This window comes from Xyrauchen texanus, chromosome 38 (genome assembly GCF_025860055.1).
Source record: "Xyrauchen texanus isolate HMW12.3.18 chromosome 38, RBS_HiC_50CHRs, whole genome shotgun sequence".
In the NCBI taxonomy this organism is placed as follows: domain Eukaryota; kingdom Metazoa; phylum Chordata; class Actinopteri; order Cypriniformes; family Catostomidae; genus Xyrauchen; species Xyrauchen texanus.
In genome coordinates this window covers 4,338,670-4,357,434 of record NC_068313.1, presented here as the reverse complement: position 1 = coordinate 4,357,434, position 18,765 = coordinate 4,338,670, and the positions used below count along the sequence as shown (strand labels likewise).

General features: G+C 38.3%; 1 protein-coding gene and 1 long non-coding RNA gene across 4 annotated transcripts in view; one reads left to right on the top strand and one right to left on the bottom strand.

The window, feature by feature from the left end:
- atm (ATM serine/threonine kinase) overlaps positions 1-1,166 on the bottom strand; it is a 117,069-nt gene extending 115,903 nt beyond the window's left edge. Inside the window, exons 1-3 of the mRNA XM_052110090.1 lie at positions 1,091-1,166; positions 791-891; positions 73-194 (exon numbers count right to left, since the gene is read on the bottom strand). Coding sequence (XP_051966050.1) covers positions 73-194; positions 791-862 — 194 coding nt within the window. The 5' untranslated portion in view covers positions 863-891; positions 1,091-1,166. The remainder of the gene's footprint in view (positions 1-72; positions 195-790; positions 892-1,090) is intronic.
- Positions 1,167-3,938: 2,772 nt separating this feature from the next.
- Positions 3,939-9,322, top strand: LOC127631779 (uncharacterized). Of its 3 annotated transcripts, none has more exons than XR_007969014.1 (7): positions 3,939-4,144; positions 4,382-4,457; positions 4,930-5,011; positions 6,740-6,938; positions 8,129-8,195; positions 8,277-8,351; positions 8,522-9,322. It is a non-coding gene; the product is annotated as an uncharacterized LOC127631779 (long non-coding RNA). The 3 variants fall into 3 exon arrangements; XR_007969013.1 differs by having other exon boundaries at positions 4,898-5,011; XR_007969012.1 differs by having other exon boundaries at positions 4,382-5,011.
- The last annotated feature ends 9,443 nt before the right edge of the window (positions 9,323-18,765 follow it).

Genomic DNA, 18,765 nt, shown 5'->3' with positions numbered 1-18,765 from the left:
TAACCTGTAGCTGACTTGCCCTGTAGAATGTGTTGTTTACAGTGGACATGAAAGGACAGAAATGTAACTGACCGGAAAACAGCATCCCAAGTGAGCTGCTTGGAGCCCTTGGACACTTTGCATGCTGACGTACGATCAAGTTCCTCAACTGTGTCCTGAGCACGAATTAGTCTCCTGAAGCGGTCCACCTCTTTCTGAATAAAGACCAAAACAAGTTTCACTGCATTTCTACAGTTTCCAATCAACTGTGTGTCCAGAACCATTGATTTATTCAGAAAACATAAAAAAAATGTCACACCTATAATGACTTGACTATAATACACTTGTTCTGTGATAGACATGTTTTACATTTCTGAACTAAAATTCATCTGGATATTTTTTCTGGGGCTTAAAGTCACAAATGCCAAGGTGGTGTAAGTCCTGATATGTCAAATGTTGTAACCCCAAGAAAACTACATTATATTCATGAATCAAAAACATACAGAATTTGTAAAAAAAATAAATAACATTTACTGTTAACTATTTTCCTTGATGTTTACACCACAATACATTACATTGAGACATTAAATACATTTTCTTTTGTTGACAATATTCTGAAACGTTACATATTTGGCACACATTATAAACTACATTATCAAAAAAAAATTATTATCTTTATTTTGGACATCCCTCTGTGTCAATGACCCATCTAGCACCCACATGATTTGAACTATAGACGAATAATAAACAGATTTTGCACAAGTGGATATCAATCAGATCATCGATGTCAACAAAATGAGCTGTCACACACCTTCCTCTCTGTGGCTTTTTCATTCTCTAGTCCCCGACAGCACACTAATAGCTCGTGCAGCACCAGACTCATTGTGTTTCAGAGGCAATCCGATCCATCAGCTGTACATTGGAAACAAGTATATATAAAACGTCTGCACAACAGCGTCTATGAACCGATTAGGATCATCCCTACTATGACTTTGAGAGCATCATCATGCAACAAAACTAATAATCGGCTAAGATAGGCACATAGAATGAACACATGTACTGCACAAAGGCATACTGAAGAATCGTTTATCACTGTTAATTGTTTGCTTACAATACTTTATTTATGATCCGCTTCATCAACTTTCGTTTCGACCCTCCCTTTTCATGCGTGTCCCACAGTACCCGCCTAATGCTCTTCTCTCACTGATGTTGCGTGAGCTGAAAGGTTCATTACTGCCATCTATTGGTGGGCGAAATAACTTCTTCTTCTTCTTCTTCTTCTTCTTCTTCTTCTTCTTCTTCTTCTTCTGGAGTTTAATGGCGGATTGGCAGACCAACATAAATGGTGCATTCCCGCCACCTACTGATCTGGAGTGTGGAGTATACTTGGCTTTGGAAGAAACGAGAGGAGAGAGAGAAAAAAAAAAAAATATTTAAATTCTATTTAATATTCCTGTTTTATTTAAATATCTAAATATTAATTCGTGAATTCTTGATTGTCTTGACCCATTTCCTAACAATACTCTTATTGAAATTGTATCAACTCCCATCCATTGTAGCTCTTGAATTAACTGTTGTCTCTCCCATTCAGTATGCAGCACATTCTAAAAGAATATGCTGCACTGTTTCTAAATCCCCACACTTATCACAGTTTCCTGTATCATGCTTCCCTATTTAATAAAGACTATAATTCAATGCAGTGTGACCAATTCTTAACCTTGTAATAATGACATCTTTTTTCCTATTTCCATATCTTTTCCTCTCATTTCCAACCTGTTCTTGAATTTGATAAAGATGTCTTCCTTTAGAGTCACTATTCCATATCTTTTGCCATCTTTTATTAATTTCAATTGCTATTAATCTCTTGATTTCTGATTTACTTAGTGATACATTCATTTCTATTTGTGCATGATTTAATGCTTTCTTTGCCAACCGGTCTACCTCCTCATTACCATCCACACCCACATGTGCAGGCACCCAGAGAAAAAATACCAGTATCCCTAACTGCCTTGCTCTAAATAAACATTGCAAAACTTCAAATATTAAATCTTGCCGAGATTCAGATTTTCCACTCATAAGACTAGTAAGAGCAGCCATTGAATCCGTACATATCACGGTTCTAGCTGGTTGAACTTCTTCAATCCACTGTAGTGCTAATATGATAGCAATTAATTCAGTAGTAAATACCGATACATGATCTGATATTCTTTTTGTAATTTTTAAATTAAATGTAGGAATGAATACTGCTGCTGCAGTTCTTCCAGACTCTGGTTCCTTTGACCCATCTGTAAATACCTGTAATACTGAATAGTACTCTCGATTTACATACTGTTTAACTACTAATTCAGTTGATATGCTAATTGGTTTATTTATTTATTTATGTATTTGTAAGTCAATTAATGGCATGGGATACATCCAAGGAGGAATTGCTGGTATTGGAACAGAGGGGGCTATTAAATAATCTTTCAATCCCAAGCTGTTTGCCTCCTTCCCTACTAACCAACCAAAGCTTGCTATTTCTTTGTATTCATACTCCCAACATTCCTTCAACAATATTTTTACTGGATGACTTTCCAGATGTCCACATACACCTGACCAGTATCTCATCCTCAATTGAAGTCTGCGTTGTTCCAACGGTAATTCTCCCAATTCAACTTGTAGTGATACTACCGGAGAAGATTTAAATGCTCCACAACAAATTCAGTAAGGCCTGATTTTGTATAACTTGTATTTTTTAAGTAAAGTTTTCTTCAGCAGAACTGTATACCATACTTCCATAGTCTATATTTGACCTGATCACTGCATAATAAATTATTTTCAGTGACTGGCAACTTGCCCCCCAATCAGCACCTGACAAGCATCTTAAAACATTTATTCCTTTTTTTACACTTTTCTATCAATTTCTGAATATGGACTCCAAAATTTAATTTAGAATCCATCCACATACCTAGAAATCTCACTACTTTAACTTGTTCCAGCTGATGACCATACATTTTAATATTTAACTTAGGAATATTTTTCTTATTAGAAAAACAAATTACTTGTGTCTTTACCACAGAAAACCGAAAACCCCATCTATTCGCCCATTTCTCCACCTCCTTCACTGCTTTTTGCATTTTATAGGGCGAAATAACTACCTCGTGAATATCATGTTATTTTATTACGTCATTGTTTTTCGACAATTTGAAAAAATCTAAATAATTAGAAAATAATTTTTGACTCTGGACATGGGTAAAATTGGTTTTGGACATTTGAAACCTACTCAACTTTTCCCAACCAACTCAACATTTAATGTCTTAAGTACAAGAACATGTACAAGGACATTAATGATAATAAAGGACAAAGGTCTTGTGTTAAATGTAACAAATGAACAACTGTAATCTATATCCGACTGAAATCACTTATCTTTCACAGGATATATTCTGTGCTCTTGACATGTGTGTCTGTATGATGCTCATTTATTTAATTTATAACAAATGTATTGTATTTATTCTATTTATGATTGTTTGTCACATGATTGTGTATTTCTTCAACCTCGAGCGATGTCTTGTCCCGGGTATTTTTATTCAAACCTATTTTATGAATTTACATACAAATAGAGAAAAACAAATAGTTCAGTCAGAATTTATTCCATGATGCTTACAAGAGAAGCGTGACAACTGTTTCACAAATCACATGCCCAACGAGTGAGTCTGAGCTCTACCCCCTCAGGCATTCAGAATATCTACAGAATCACTCAAAGGTGCAAATGAATGTTAGGTCGCTAGTGGTGTGTATTGAGAGTCTAAACAGCACTGTTTCTTTACCACAAATAGCTGACAGTGTGAACGCAGCTTTGCCACTACTCTGTTCTGAACGCTGAAGCATCCAGTCACATGACCTTCTAAGTAATATTCATGAGCTATATTTCACAACCCATTTATCCCTTCGCCCCACCTCTCTAATTTCATCATGGCGGCCGCCAGAGCATATAAACGCATGGCAGCGGTTGAACTGGGGTTTTTGCCCCTTAAGTTGTGTCTTGTCGCAACAGTTCGGATATCAAATGTCGAAAACGCGTATACAAAAAGAAAGAAAAAAAACAAAAACAAAAACGAACAAATACAGTGGTATTCAGGATGTGGAAGATTTACTGGATTATGTGCGGCTTCGAGAGAGTTACTGGGTGAGTGATTATATGTGAAATGGAATAGTTTTTATTGTTAATATTCAAAATAAACCGTAGTCATTCCGTGGATGTCTGAATTTAAATTGGATCTTTCAAAATAAAGCAAGAGTTTGTGCATGCTTGAAGAGTTGATAGTTGACTTTTGTAGAAGCCTATTTGTTAAAGCTAGACAACAAATTCTAAATTCTAAACAACAAAATCAAATACTTATTATTTTGGTCTCTTCATCAATAGGGGCTTATTATCTGAAAAACCAGATAACGACCTCTTTTTGTGGACACTGGTGAAAAGGAGAACGAGACAAAACCAGGTACGTATGAATTATTCATCTCTTTACATGGCAATTCCTGGACTAGTTCTCACATGTACACTATATGGTTTTGAGTGAAAAATCCAACTACATGTTTCTCTAGTAATGGTTTTGAATGTTGGTTTCATAAACCCATTTCAGAATTTCCACTTGATGTGGATTATATCCTACAAACTTAAGTAGCATACCATTTTATTTGTAATAACTCCAAGGTAAACAAGTCAACATAATTCAAACATACTAGCAAATATCTTCTAGTATATAAATATGTAATGTCACCATTGTTTAACCCCTTATTCCATACAATGTGATGAAATGCCCCACCATAAGGGTTCTTCAATGTATATGCTTGTTCATGAAATTAATATTCTCTGGAGTGGAAAAGTGACAACTAGCCCCAGTCACCCCTTTACTATATTTGAATGTCTTTTCTTCCACAGTACATAATGATTGTTCTTTTGTGTTATTCGAGACGACATTGAAGAAGGTCAAACATTCAAATCTGCTGCGGATCTAATAATTCAGCCCGAATCACACATTGCTGCACCGAAAGAGTGAGTGCAGTATGACCCTTCTATGTACTGTGTGTGTGTGTGTAGTGTATGTATATATAGTATGTATATATATATATATATATATATATATATATATATATATGCATATGCTTCAATGTGATGTGTAACCTACATCCTCTTAGTATGCACACATCTAATTTCTGAGTCTTCTGCCCGCTGATGATCTCATCCTTGCGCTCCCAGTATTTCTTTGGGAATGTGAAGAAATCGTAATGGGACTTGGAGGGCTGTTGTGTGAACAGCCCTCCAGGATCTGAGGGCATTAGATCAGGATTGATGTGTTGTATTGTAGAGGTTTATTTGTTGCATGTGTGTCCCAGGCCCTTTTAACACCTGGTCTGAACATCTGTGTCATGCAATCTGCTCGCAAGTGGTCAGGCAAGATGAATCAATGTGGCTTTTGGATAAAAGCATCTGCCAAATGCATAACTGTATTTCATTTTAATCACAGCAAATAAGAAAAATACAAAACTATTGATAATTTATATTTACAGTGTATTAACTCACTCAAATATTTGCAAAAGGAAAATGTAGACAATGAACACCAATTTGTCACTAGATTGTGGTGAGCGTTTATCAACAGTGCAGGTCTAAAAGCTTAATGAGTGAAGAGGGATGTTGGTTAAACTTTTAGTAAGATATTAGTAAAACACCGCACATCATCAAATCGGTCCATAAAATAATGCAGATACGGGTGCCTGGGTAGCTCCGCGAGTATTGATGCTGACTACCACCCCTGGAGTCACGAGAGCTAATCCATGGTGTGCTGAGTGACTCCACCCACTCCTAATCAACCATATTGGCCCGGTTCCTAGGGAGGGTAGGGTCAAATGGGGCAACGTCCTTGTGGTCACGAGTAGTGGTTCCTGCTCTCAATGGGGCAAGTGGTAATTGTGTGTGGATCGCAGATTATAGTATGAGCCTCCACATGCTGTGATTCTCCGCGGTGTCATGCACAAAGAGCCACGTGATAAGCGGAGGCAACTGAGACTTGATCACCACCACCCAGATTAAGGTGAGTAACCATGCCACCATGAGGACCTAGTAAGTAGTGGTAATTGGGCATGCCAAATTGGGGAGAAAAGGGGATCAAATAAATCCTGCAGATACGGGCCAGGAGCTTCAGTTAATGTTCACATCAACCATCAGAAGGGGGATAAAATGTGATATCAGTGGTTTGGAGTGGCATGATTGTTGGTGCCAGACGGGCTGGTTTGAGTATTTTCTGTAACCGTCTCTACAATTTTCTCCAAATGGTGCTTAAAAAAATAAATAAATCCAAAATGGGGTAGTTCTGCAGATTGAAATGTCTTGTTGATGAGAGTGGTCAACAGAGAATGGCCAGACTGGTTAGAACTGACAGTCTACATTAACTCCGATAACCGACCTGTACTCAAGTTATACTTGGAAAAACTGACCCAGTCCAAAACTCTGGTTGGGTAGCTCACCCCATGTTGAAATGAGGGCCAAAAATGTATCTGGAAAAGCTTAATTTTATGTGCAATAAACCCTGGAAAGTTGTTTGCTTTCTTAAAGTAAAACCTGAAATTTGAAACCTGAGACTTGGTACTGAAAAGAAAATGTAAACTTTTAAAAACTTGAGACTTGTCCTTTACATTTCCATTTTTCTGATTCAAATGGCTTATTCAGAATGCTGTAATCTCTAAATTGGCTCCATAGACATGATTCTCTCTGGTGTTTTTTTAGTGTCTTGGCATTCCAGCAACCCAATGCTAAAAAGCTGCGTCGCATGGCAGAGAAAGCAGCCAAGTTGGTGGCCATGGGTCTGTTGCCACGGAGAGAAAACTTCAACTCTGCAGGGCTGCTGTTGCGGTGCCTGTTAAAGAACATTCAGTGGCCAATAATAATTCAGAAAGGGCCTTTTATGAGCTGTGGAGTTCAAGTTGTGAGTAAAACCACCATGTTGTGGCAGGTATACTTTATATCACAATGTAGTATTTTTGTTTCTTGGAAAATCAATAAAAATAGGTTTATATATTAAATAACCATATTTTAATGTCTGAATTTGGATAATCCAGTCAGTGAATTAAATGTATACATGAGAAATTTATAATAAAATCTCTTTATTTGGAACTTGAAAAAGAAAAACACTCAACTTGGTTTTAAATCAACCTCGCAAAACTGCAACATTTTTCATTGTCACATTTAAGTCTATGTTGATGACCCAATATCATTATTTTTATAAACATCATCTCAAAGCAATGCAACAAAATATAATACACAAATCTTTATTTATTTTTGAGAGAATATGAATATCTGAAGGCAAACATGGCCGGTTTGTTTTTGTAATATCTAAAATAGGCGAAAAGGTGATTTAATGTTTAGTTTAAAACATTATATTTTGCCACGTAACAGTGTTGTAGCTGTTTTCCTTGTCAGGTGGTTTGATTGTTGGGATGTCTAGTTGTTTGATTACATCCATAGGTTTTTTTTTTAAAAATCGGGTCACGTTAATTTTGTATTTTTTTGGTCTTTCGCCGCGGGTGATCCCGTTCTACACTCTCCTGTCTCTCGCTCACTAATTTGCATGGTCCAGAGATAGAGCACACAACACTCACATGAAACATGCGCATGTCAGATTAGAAGCAAATTTTGTTCAAAAACAAAACAATATTTTTGCTATATTTCCAAGTCCTCTGAAGCCATTCCATAGCTATGTTTGAGGAACAGACAGAAAAATAAGTTAAATACAATTAATATAACAAAAGACACCCTTAAATATAGCAATTAAGTATTTAATCAAAATGAAATGGGGTAAAAGTAACTTCTGTTTTGGGTTTTCTTGAAACACTATATAGTGATGATTTAAAAAATTGTTTTTTAAAGAGTTACAGTGTAAGGGACTGAAAATTTAGTAGTTTCAATGGTTTTTGTACTCCCCAACAGAGGAAATCATGAACGTGAAAAATCTCATTTGTTCATGAACAACAGTGCAGAGTTTACCCAAAATATATGATGCCTATGATGATCAGTGCATCAAACAAAAAAAACTGCTTTTGTAAAACTAATCCAGTGAGTTTTGACTGTAATTTACATAGTTTTGTTATGTAATTGAAAGTGTTATTCTTTTATTAGGTTCCAGGCTCCTGATGTAGATGTGCAGCTGAGTGATGAGCTCGCCTGCTCTCTACACAGTCTGAAGGTTTGTATGTTTATGTATGATTGAACTGAGCTGCATTCCAGTTGTACATCTCCTATGAAGGTGCATTTTTTTGTGTTGCAGCCAGAGGGCAGCATCCTCAAAGACCGATTTGAGAGTTTACAGAAGAGAAACCTGATTGAGCCCAGAGAGAGCCAAGTAAATTGTCTGTTTTCTGTAGCTAGATAACCTTTAATGAAACCCCTCAAAAACATTGTGTAGCACTAGTGAGGCTGGTTAGCATAGGATTATAAGGTTTGTGGTAAACACTTCAATGCTTTGTCTAAAGATGCATCAGTCCATTGTGTTCATCAAACATATTCTTTCAGATTTAAGAGGATGTACAAGCTGAAGTACACCGAAAAGAGAGCCTTCAGATAGATAAAGTGACCTTCACCTTCCAATCATCCTACAATGGAACGGACTGCAAAACATGAGTCAACAAATAATATTGTGCTGTTCATAAAACAATAAAAAATAAAGCTGTCATGTCCACTTGATAAACCCTTGCCTTAATTTTGTTTAGAAAAATCCATTTGCAGGCCTTATTTGGCTGTCTCACAACAGTATGTTTTATATCCTTGACATGCGTGTTCACTAGTTTATCCCAAGACACCAGTTCAGTGTGCTTAAAAGTGAAGTGTTATTTCTGTGCCACTAGCCTCACCAAACGGAGTTGCAAAAGTAATAACCAGTTTCCCAAACACCCTTGTATTCCATTGGTCAGGCACACAGATATTCCCACCCTGAACTCGTGCCATGGGTTGAGGCAATGTTGCTGAAATGGCAACATAGTTCAAACTTTAGTGTTTTGATTTAGCCAGTGTTTGAAGTTTTTGGGAGAATCAACCAATGAATGGCTTACTTATAGTTTTATGCTTATTAAGCGAAGTATTTTAACATCCAAGAAAATGATGCTCTTCAACTGTCATACTGCCAGATTGTGTAAACCAACCGTGCAAAGCAATGTGCAGTCAGCTTTGATTCTTTAACTCAAAAGCTTCAGGTTTTGGTTTGAGCTTCAGCCATCGCCTAATCCAGATCCCCTGCCTGCCAAACTGTTGGGCTTAAATTAAGGCGATTAATGTCCAATATTTAATTGCAAGTTTAAGAACTTAATTTGTTTGTGATTTGGGAACAAATTATTTTGAAAAGGTAATAAAGCATTTTAATATGGAAGTTAAGGTTTAATTTCCAGTGTAAGGAATAAACCAGAAGTAAATGTAGCTGCAGTTTTAAACATGATTAAATGTTAAATGACTCCATATTTGATCAGACTAAACATATTTTCAAAAATTGCATGCATATACCCCGGAAAAAGATTGTTCATTGTTTCTGAGACTACGACAGTAGATATCATTTGTGGATTTAAACTCATAACGTATATGTTAATGAGGTCATGTGACAATGTTCCATAATATTTTTTTTTTTAAGTATATAAAATACTACCATACTGATGTTTAAAAGTAACAATAACATAGTTTGGTATAAATGTTTTTTTATTATTATTAATAATAAATCTTAAGTTTTATTATTGATTTACCACTGAAATGAATGCATATCAAAGCTTTGAAATAGTAAAAATATTTATATAAGAAAATGGTTGCATAGAAACGTTCTCCTTCAGCTCACACAGAGATACTGAAAGACACAAGTCATCACAGACATCACTCATTCAAACGAGAGAGATGTGCTTGGCTGAAGTAATGACTCAAACGGTAACCAAGCAGAATGTGGCATACTGTATATTATACTACAAACGTAATAAAACGCTTGTGTGACATTTATAAATTAAAAGATGTTGAACTTGATAGCGTTCTACAATTGTTTATAACCAGTCAACTGAAGTCTAATAATTTGCTAAGAATGTGTCCCTCTTACGTTTCACGGCCACCCTCGGCATATCTTGGCCCTGTTTTGCAGCCAGCCCACTGTAAAAAGTCCCGTTTCTCCCGATGGCCAGTCTGCCTCTGGGTATGATGCATTATAGGTGTCACACTGAAATATTAATATAATAATTTGGATAATTGAAATGCATTACATTGTTGTGTTAGACAAGTTAAGCTTTGATTAGACATTACAAAAAGTGGCTTTAGAAGGCAATTAATTATTTACTTCCATATCATTGAACATAAGCCTATTATTGGTCTACAGTCCACAGCAATCCATTTTGCAATTGAATTCATCAATCTGTCAGATTGGATGTGTGAGGAGGATGGTTATGAGGTGCCTCACTTTGCTTGCGTTGTGTTTTAGGACACTGTGTCAAGTTAATACTGCCTTGGCCAAAAGTATTGGCAGTGACATAAATTTTGTGTTTTGAAAAGTTTGCTGCTTAAGTATTTGTAGATCATTTTTTCACATTTAATATATGCAAAGAGTCAATATTTTCAGTGTTGACCCTTGTTCTTCATAACCTCTGCAATTCAGCTCTGGCATGCTGGATATCAGCTTCTGGGCCAAATCCTGACTGATGCTGATCCATTATTGCCTTATTAGTGCTCGGAGTTGATCACAATTTGTGGGCTTCTGCTTGTCCACTCGCCTTTTGAGGATTGACCACAGGTTCTCTATGGGATTAAGATCCGGGGAGTTGCCTGGCCACAGATACAAAATATAAATGTAAAGATCTCCAAGCCACTTCATTATCACTCTTTCTTTGTGACATGGTGCTCCATCATGCTGGAAAATGCACGGATCATCACCAAATTGCTCCTGGATCGTTGGGAGTAGTTTTGATTCTATTCTTTATTCATGGCAGTGTTTTGGGGCAGAATTATGAGAGCCCACTCCCTTGGATGAAAAGAAACCCCACACATGGATGGTCTCAGGATGCTTCACTGTTGGCATGACACAGGACTCATGGTAGCGTTCACCTTTTCTTATCCGGACTATCGATTTTCCCGATGTCCCAAACAGTCGGAAGGGGGCTTCATCAGAGAAAATAACTTTGCACTATTCTTCTGCTGTCCAATCCTTGTACTTCCTGCAGAATTTCAGTCTGTCCTTGATGTTTTTCTTGGAGAGAAGTGGCTTCTTTGCTGCCCTTCTTGACACCAGGCCATTGTCCAAAAGTCTTTGCCTCACTGTGTGTGCAAATGCACTCACACCAACCTGCTGCCAATATTGAGCAAGATCTGCACTGGTGGTGACACGATTCCACAGCTGACTCCTCCGGAGGAGACGGTCCTGGTGCTTGCTGGACACTCTTGGACATCCTGAAGCCTTCTTCACTGCAGTTGAACCTCTCTCCTTGAAGTTCTTGATTATCCAGTAAATGGTTCTTTTAGGTGCAATATTCTTTGCAGCAATTTCCTTGCATGTGAGGCCATTTTGATGCAGAGCGATGATGGCTGCACGCTCTTTCTTTAGAGGTAACCATTGCAAACAAGAACACAATGATTGAAGCACTTCTTCCCTCCTTTTATAGCAATCAGTCTACTCTTATAATCCAATCAGAATGATAGAGTGATTTCACCTGACTAGTATTAGTTCACACTTTCCCAGGTGCTGCTGATATGATTAGTGAAATTATGTTAGCTGATCATTTTGTGCCAGGACCAAAATAGAGTGAAATTTGGGTTTTTGTTATAAAGTTTAGTTTTTTTATATAATGAATCACAATTAATTATTGTGTTAAATGTGTGATAGCCCTGTATGAGAGTGTTAAGTAATATGACAGTATTATTTAAATTGTTTGTTTTTGTTGCATATTACTTGACCACGCATCCACATGTTGGACGTTGCCTTTGCTATACACTACACATAATTGAAATTCATTTAAATCAACTGAACACTGTTTGCAAGAGTCTATACTGTCATTTAAGGGTGTGACTCTGGTAATAAACTTCTTTACCTTTTTTCATTGAAACCTGTTTTGTTGGAAAGAGAAGCGTCTCTCGTTTCATTCAGTATGCTGCTTTAAATATTCATTCATTTTTCATGTGTCAGCACTCTGATAAACATGATGTTCACATGGGAAAACTGGGAACTAATTCCCTCATATGTTGAAAAAACATGTTAGTTATTTTGAATATTTGTCAACATTAATCTGTGGGTCATTTCGCTTCACTTTAATATACATTTTGTTATATACTGTATATATATATATATATTTTTTATCACTACAATACGATTCTATTCATTAACATTAGTAAATGCATTAATATAAATTCACTGTGCATTTTCACATTCAGAATCAACAAGTTTATCCAAAAGCAGCTTTCAGAGACTTTATATGGAGTTAGGATGAAAATAAGGTGCATTTCTAAATGTTTTGAGACCAGTGCAAACAGACAGCACACTGGAGGTTACATCATTCACTAAATAGGGAGCAAGGGAGCATCCTATAACTTTCTATGCAGTTAAGTGCATTCCCTCCTACAATCCGACCAAAAGTTCAGTTTCAGGCTGCAGATGATGTCTGGACCACTCAACATGTTTGGCAGACATGGGACAATGATAATCAGTACATAGATTCAGAATTGTACAGTAAAATGCTAAATGTTATTTATTTATTCAGCTTTACATAAAGTCATCTGTAATGCCTGTAAAGTCTCAAGAACATGAATAACCAACTCTCTAGGAAAAACATAATAAACTGTTTGACTTTCTGTAGCTTGGTATTATTTAAAATTTCATAACTTAATCCCGCTGTCCACATATGTGGATTTACATTTTTAGGAGAACTATTTGTTCTAGATTTATTTAAATTTTTTGGCTTGTTTATTAGGTGCTACTAGTTACAAATCAAAAGGGAAATGGAAAATGCACACAGAAGTCGTGCTCGGGTCTCAGGAGGATAGTGTTTCACAAAATAAGTAGAATTTGCAATGTGCAGTAAACCATGTGCTATTTTTGCATTTCCAGCATATCACTGTATTATAAGTGACAGGCTATGTTCTGAAATAGAGAATATTTGCTTATCCCTTCGTATGACAGGTAAGCATCAATCACTCAATTATTATGTTCTCATTCACCTTATGCTCATTTCTTTGACCTACATGTGTCAGCACTAATGGCTTCTTCCCATGTTGCACACTGAGATCAATATTCAATTATTTGTCAAAAGGGAACAGTATGAAAAGAAAGAAGAATTAGAGCAGCCCTTTCATGCATGCTATATTTAGGATCATAACTGTGTTGCTCGCTAGTATATCACTCTTAGTGCGATGCACAACATTTATAATAATTACGTCTTTATTGATTGGTCATTCTGTGATGTCATTGGTTTAAGACTACTGAGAGGCATCGAAATAGCATATTAACATACCAGTGGCATAGCCAGAAACAAGTCTTTGGGTGTGCCAAGAGAAAACTGAGTGTGCAGGTTAATATAAAATAAATTGAAATCTTAATAATTTGTGAAATAAATTATAATATTTTCCAATATATGTATGCTAAAGACACAAATATAAATGATGGTACAATTAGCAAAATACAGATAAAATTATAAAAATTCACCAGGCTTTAGTTACATTAACTGGTTTAAAAACTCTACTGTGGATAAGAAATAAATCAGTAATGTGTTGTGTTGAACAGAAGAATGTACAATTGTAAGAAGATTCAAAGTCTTTTTTTTTTTTTTTTTACATTCTTTGTATTTATGGTGTACAGGAAGGTTTGGTTCAATAACATTAAAGCATAAAAAAACCCTGCCATTTCATTTAGGTTTGCAAGTTTACAATTTGGATGGCTGATGCACACCTTGGCACACCTGTGGTCATGCCACTGTAGCATACTACTTAAATTATGTTTGCAGTGTACTGTGAATAGTATGCAAATATCCTGTATACATGGACAATCCTGGTGAATTACTACATTTGCCAAAATGCACAGTTTTCAACCAGGGATTGTTTCTGCACAATTATCTTAAGCTTTAATTAAACCCCTTGCTGGGGATATAAGGACTGTGTCCTCTTCCTTCTGGCCTGGTAGCAGAGTGCAGACAAAGCTGATTATCATGCAATCATGGGCAGGAATGTAATCTTACCTAAAGTGACGCTCTCACTGGTCATCATCTCTGATCCCTGCTGTCTGCGGAACGTCCCTCGAGTAATCATGTTCTGTTGCACATGCCAGACTCACCTCAGTAAATTCCTATTATGCTTTAAATTCTACGAGGGATGCCAATAGGCACACAATTATTATTATTGTTTAATAAGACTGTTATAACACATGCATTGATGTGTAATTAGTAAGTGAAAGTTGAAGTGTGTCATTTTTCCACCACTTGTGTCCCCAAACGGAATTTGAGAACATAACAGTGTTAATAATATTTTATTATTATTGGGTTTCCCAAACAATCCCCTCTCTTTCCATTGGTCAGTGAAACAGATAGTCCTGCCCCAAAATCATGCCATTGCTTAAGCCAGTTGTAACAAAAGGAGGAGGTGTGAACCGGATGAAGCATCAAAGGAATATTTTTAATAAACTTAAAGATAAAGACACACAAACATAAACGCATACATAGCAGCTGCCTGTAGCACTCTCTCTCTCTCTCTCTCTCTCTCTCTCTCTCTCTCAAACTGCCGCATCTCGTTGCACTTATCCCTCTCCTCGGCTGATTATCCCGATTGGGAGATGTTTCCAATATTGGAAACAAAATGCACAGTTCATCATTAAAATCTCTTTATTAAGATGAAGTATATCACTTAGGTTTTAGATATTTCTTTGCTACAGAGCTAAAATACAATTGCTTATTATAAAACATGCTTGCACTTATATGAAAGATTTTTTTGTTACGGTTTATGTTTTCTAAATCTAGGTATCTAGAACAACGTTATGTTTTTGCTTCTTATAAGTTGATTTGAATTGCAGTTGGAGTTTACCTTTCAAAACTACCTGGCTAATTATGGTACAAAGAACAAGGGCTTGGTATTAATACAGATTTCCTGAATAGATTTGATTCCAATTCACAAGCTCTTTATTTGATTTGAATGTTATTTTGATTCAGAGTAATTTCGGTATATATTTCAGCTATGTCCATTTTTGCTTACATATTTAAGAAATTATCTCGCAGGTAATGGTGTTCATTAAACAGGGGACCTTCTAACTTGGTACATTACAAAATATTAATAAAAAAAATGGTCACATTTTTCCTTTTTAAAAATTAAAAAATTCCATGTATTTCCTAATAATAATAAACAAAATTATGATGTCTTGAAATTGCAGTTGTATTCTATTTACAAGTATGTACATTGATACAGTATGTAGAACAAGTGCTAAAATGGTATTGTCTCTTTAAGAATGGTGGCAGTTCATAAAGCGTCTCAAACAGTTGAGCACACATTAATGAGAGTGGAATTGCACTGCTTCTTTACTGCAACCATTAGCATATGTGTGATTAGAATTAAATGTATCTTTTTGGTAGTTTATACAAAAAAAGTTAATTAACAACGGAACATAACAGGTTTTAAAAAAGGGTCAGTGGTTGACTGTCTAAACTGTAGATTTAGCAAGATGCTGACAGAGAGTTTTGATGACATGTGACTGTTTTTGAGTGTTCCTTTCTTTTATTAAAGTACTTTGGATTAATGCACATTGTGGCAGGGCGGAGGGCTGGGCCGGGTCGTGATCCTACACACCCGGTCCCGTATTAGGCTAATTATGCCTCTTTGAGGGTTAAAGGTCGACTGCAGGGGATCGTGCGGGAGAGAGAGATCGTTTACGGACATGTCCGTCATGTGTGTGTTTATGTTGTCTTTTAAGTTTATCATTAAACTATTATTTATATCGTCAAGCTGGTTCTCGCCTCCTCCTTTCCATTGATCCCTTTACACTGGTGCCGAAGCCTGGGAAGGAGGAGGGATACGCCGTAGTAGAGTTCTCGCCACTACCGTCCACCCCAACGGAGCAGCCGCCGACCGCGAGGGGAGAAGGGGCTCACTGGCGACCGCCTGGAATGGTCAGGGCCGCTGCCAGGGGCGCAGGAGTCGCCTACCGGCCGCTGAAACATGGCAGGGTTTAAGACCGCTGACCGCGAGCGGGGAGGGGCTCACTGCCGACCGCCTGGAGCTGGAGAACCGCTGCCAGGGGTGAGGGAGACCCCTTCTGTTCCCCGTGAACGCGGCGGGCGTTCCATCTGCCAGGGGCTGGAGGACTGCCTCTGATCCACCCGGAGAGGCGCGGCTGTCGTCCGATAGAGGGTGGAGGAGTGGCCGAGGAACAAGCTGCGGTGTATCGGAGAACTGGCGAGTTTTTTTTTCATCTCTCTCTCCTCTCTGTCTCTCACTGTCGCTCTGCGTTGGCCTTTTCCCTCTTTTAAATTTTACAGTGTTTTTGGGGGGGTACTACACTGTTACATGATGTACCCCCCCATTTTAATTATTTCTGTTTCCCTCCCCTTGTCTCTTCCCTCGTCCAGGTAGATGGGGATGACCTGCCGGCAGACTAGACGTAAAGCACGCCCTCCCCCAGGGAAAGATGGGGGGGGATGTACGTCAGGCCGGGGGCTCCCCAGCCTGAGAGAACGAGGAAGGAAAGTGGCAGGGCGGAGGGTGGGGCCGGGTCGTGATCCTACACACCCGGTCCCGTATTAGGCTAATTATGCCTCAGTGAGGGTTAAAGGTCGACTGCAGGGGATCGTGCGGGAGAGAGAGATCGTTTACGGACATGTCCGCCATGTGTGTGTTTATGTTGTCTTTTAAGTTTATCATTAAACTATTATTTATATCGTCAAGCCGGTTCTCGCCTCCTCCTTTACATTGATCCCTTTACACACATATATACCTTTTATCAAGATTTGAATAATGATCTGAAATGAAGAACCCATGTCTCTCTTCTCAAGTAGAAAAGGAGTTTATGGAGTGTTCTTGAAGTCACAAGGTTGAGGATGAGGTGTCCTCGGCTCTTCCCCTGCTCTTTGAAGAGAAGTTAACAATCAGTTATGTAGACAATGGTAAGGACAAAGCAATCTCTTCAAATTTCTCCTCATGAATCAGTCTCATCCTCCAAGGACACAAGGTGAGAATGCTGCTTCTCCTGTGCAGATGCACATGGATCTTATCAATGTGTGTCATCGGGCTAAACTGTCATTGGATTGGCCCACCCAGCCAGCATGCCTAGGGGCTGTAATAGACCTGTATGACGGGAAGATGCTGCCGTCACTCTTTGCCGGTGACAGTTTATTCTGGTCACCCTGAACTGAGTGGCTGAAATGAACAGATACTGGGACAAGCCCTCCTCATACTGTGTGCCCACCAAAGGCTCTCCGAGGTTAGACATTTAGGATATGTGGAAATTGGGATGGCCGACACCTCAGTGTTTCTGATAGTCCACCTTTAGCCAAATGTGTTACTGTACACATTACCTCTTCTGAGCCTGTTTGGGACAATGCTGCAGAGAGTGAGAGAATTCGGCCATTCGGCTATGGATGGTGGAGGCAGACAAACTACTTTACGACCAGCCCTAGCCTTTACCACTGCACAAAGATTTTCTCTCAAGTGTATGGGGAGATTTTCCATCTCTCTCCTCAGAGACTGGCTCACTAGGCATAACACCAGTTTGCCCTCCAGAGTGATTGAAATGATCCAGAATGCAAGGGCGGCCTCTGCGCACTTGTTGTATGGCCTCAAATTGATTTTTTTTTACCCTGGTGTGCAGACAGACTTGTCATCCCGAACATGCGTTTGGTGGTGGATGTCAAGTCAGGTCAAGTCAAGTGGTTTTTATTGTCGTTTCAACCATATACAGTAAGTACAGTACACAGCAAAACGAGACAACGTTCCTCCAGGACCATGGTGCTACATAAAAACAACAAAGGACCAACACAGGAACCACATGAGACAACACAACGAAATAAAATACCTATATAAAATACCTATATATACCTATATAAAGTGCACGTGCAAACATGTGCAAAGTACGGGACAGTACAACAAATTACTGACAATGAACAGGACAATAGACACAGTGCAGCGCCGACCAGTACTCAGTAGTGCAAAAAGATGACAGTTTCTAAAAACGTAAACATAACATACTATGAGATAGTGTTCTATGCACATAGCAGTTATTGAGGTAGCAGACAGTTATAAAGTGACTGTAATTAAAGTGCAACTCAGGACACGTGTGTGTGTGTGTGTGTCAAACCAGTCTCTGAGTATTGAGGAGTCTGATGGCTTGGGGGAAGAAGCTGTTACACAGTCTGGCCGTGAGGGACTGAATGCTTCGGTACCTCTTGCCAGACGGCAGGAAGGTAAAGAGTTTGTGTGAGGGGTGTGTGGGGTCATCCACAATGCTGGTTGCTTTGCGGATACAGTGTTTTTTGTAAATGTCTTTGATGGAGGGAAGAGAGACCCCAATGATCTTCTCAGCTGTCCTCACTATCCTCTGCAGGGCTTTGCGGTCCGAAATGGTGCAAGTCCCAAACCAGGCAGTGATGCAGCTGCTCAGGATGCTCTCAATAGTCCCTCTATAGAATGTAGTGAGGATGGGGGGTGGGAGATGTGCTTTCCTCAGCCTTTGAAGAAAGTAGAGACGCTGCTGGGCTTTCTTGGTGATAGAGCTGGTGTTGAGGGACCAGGTGAGGTTCTCCGGCAGGTGAACACCAAGGAATTTGGTGCTCTTGACGATC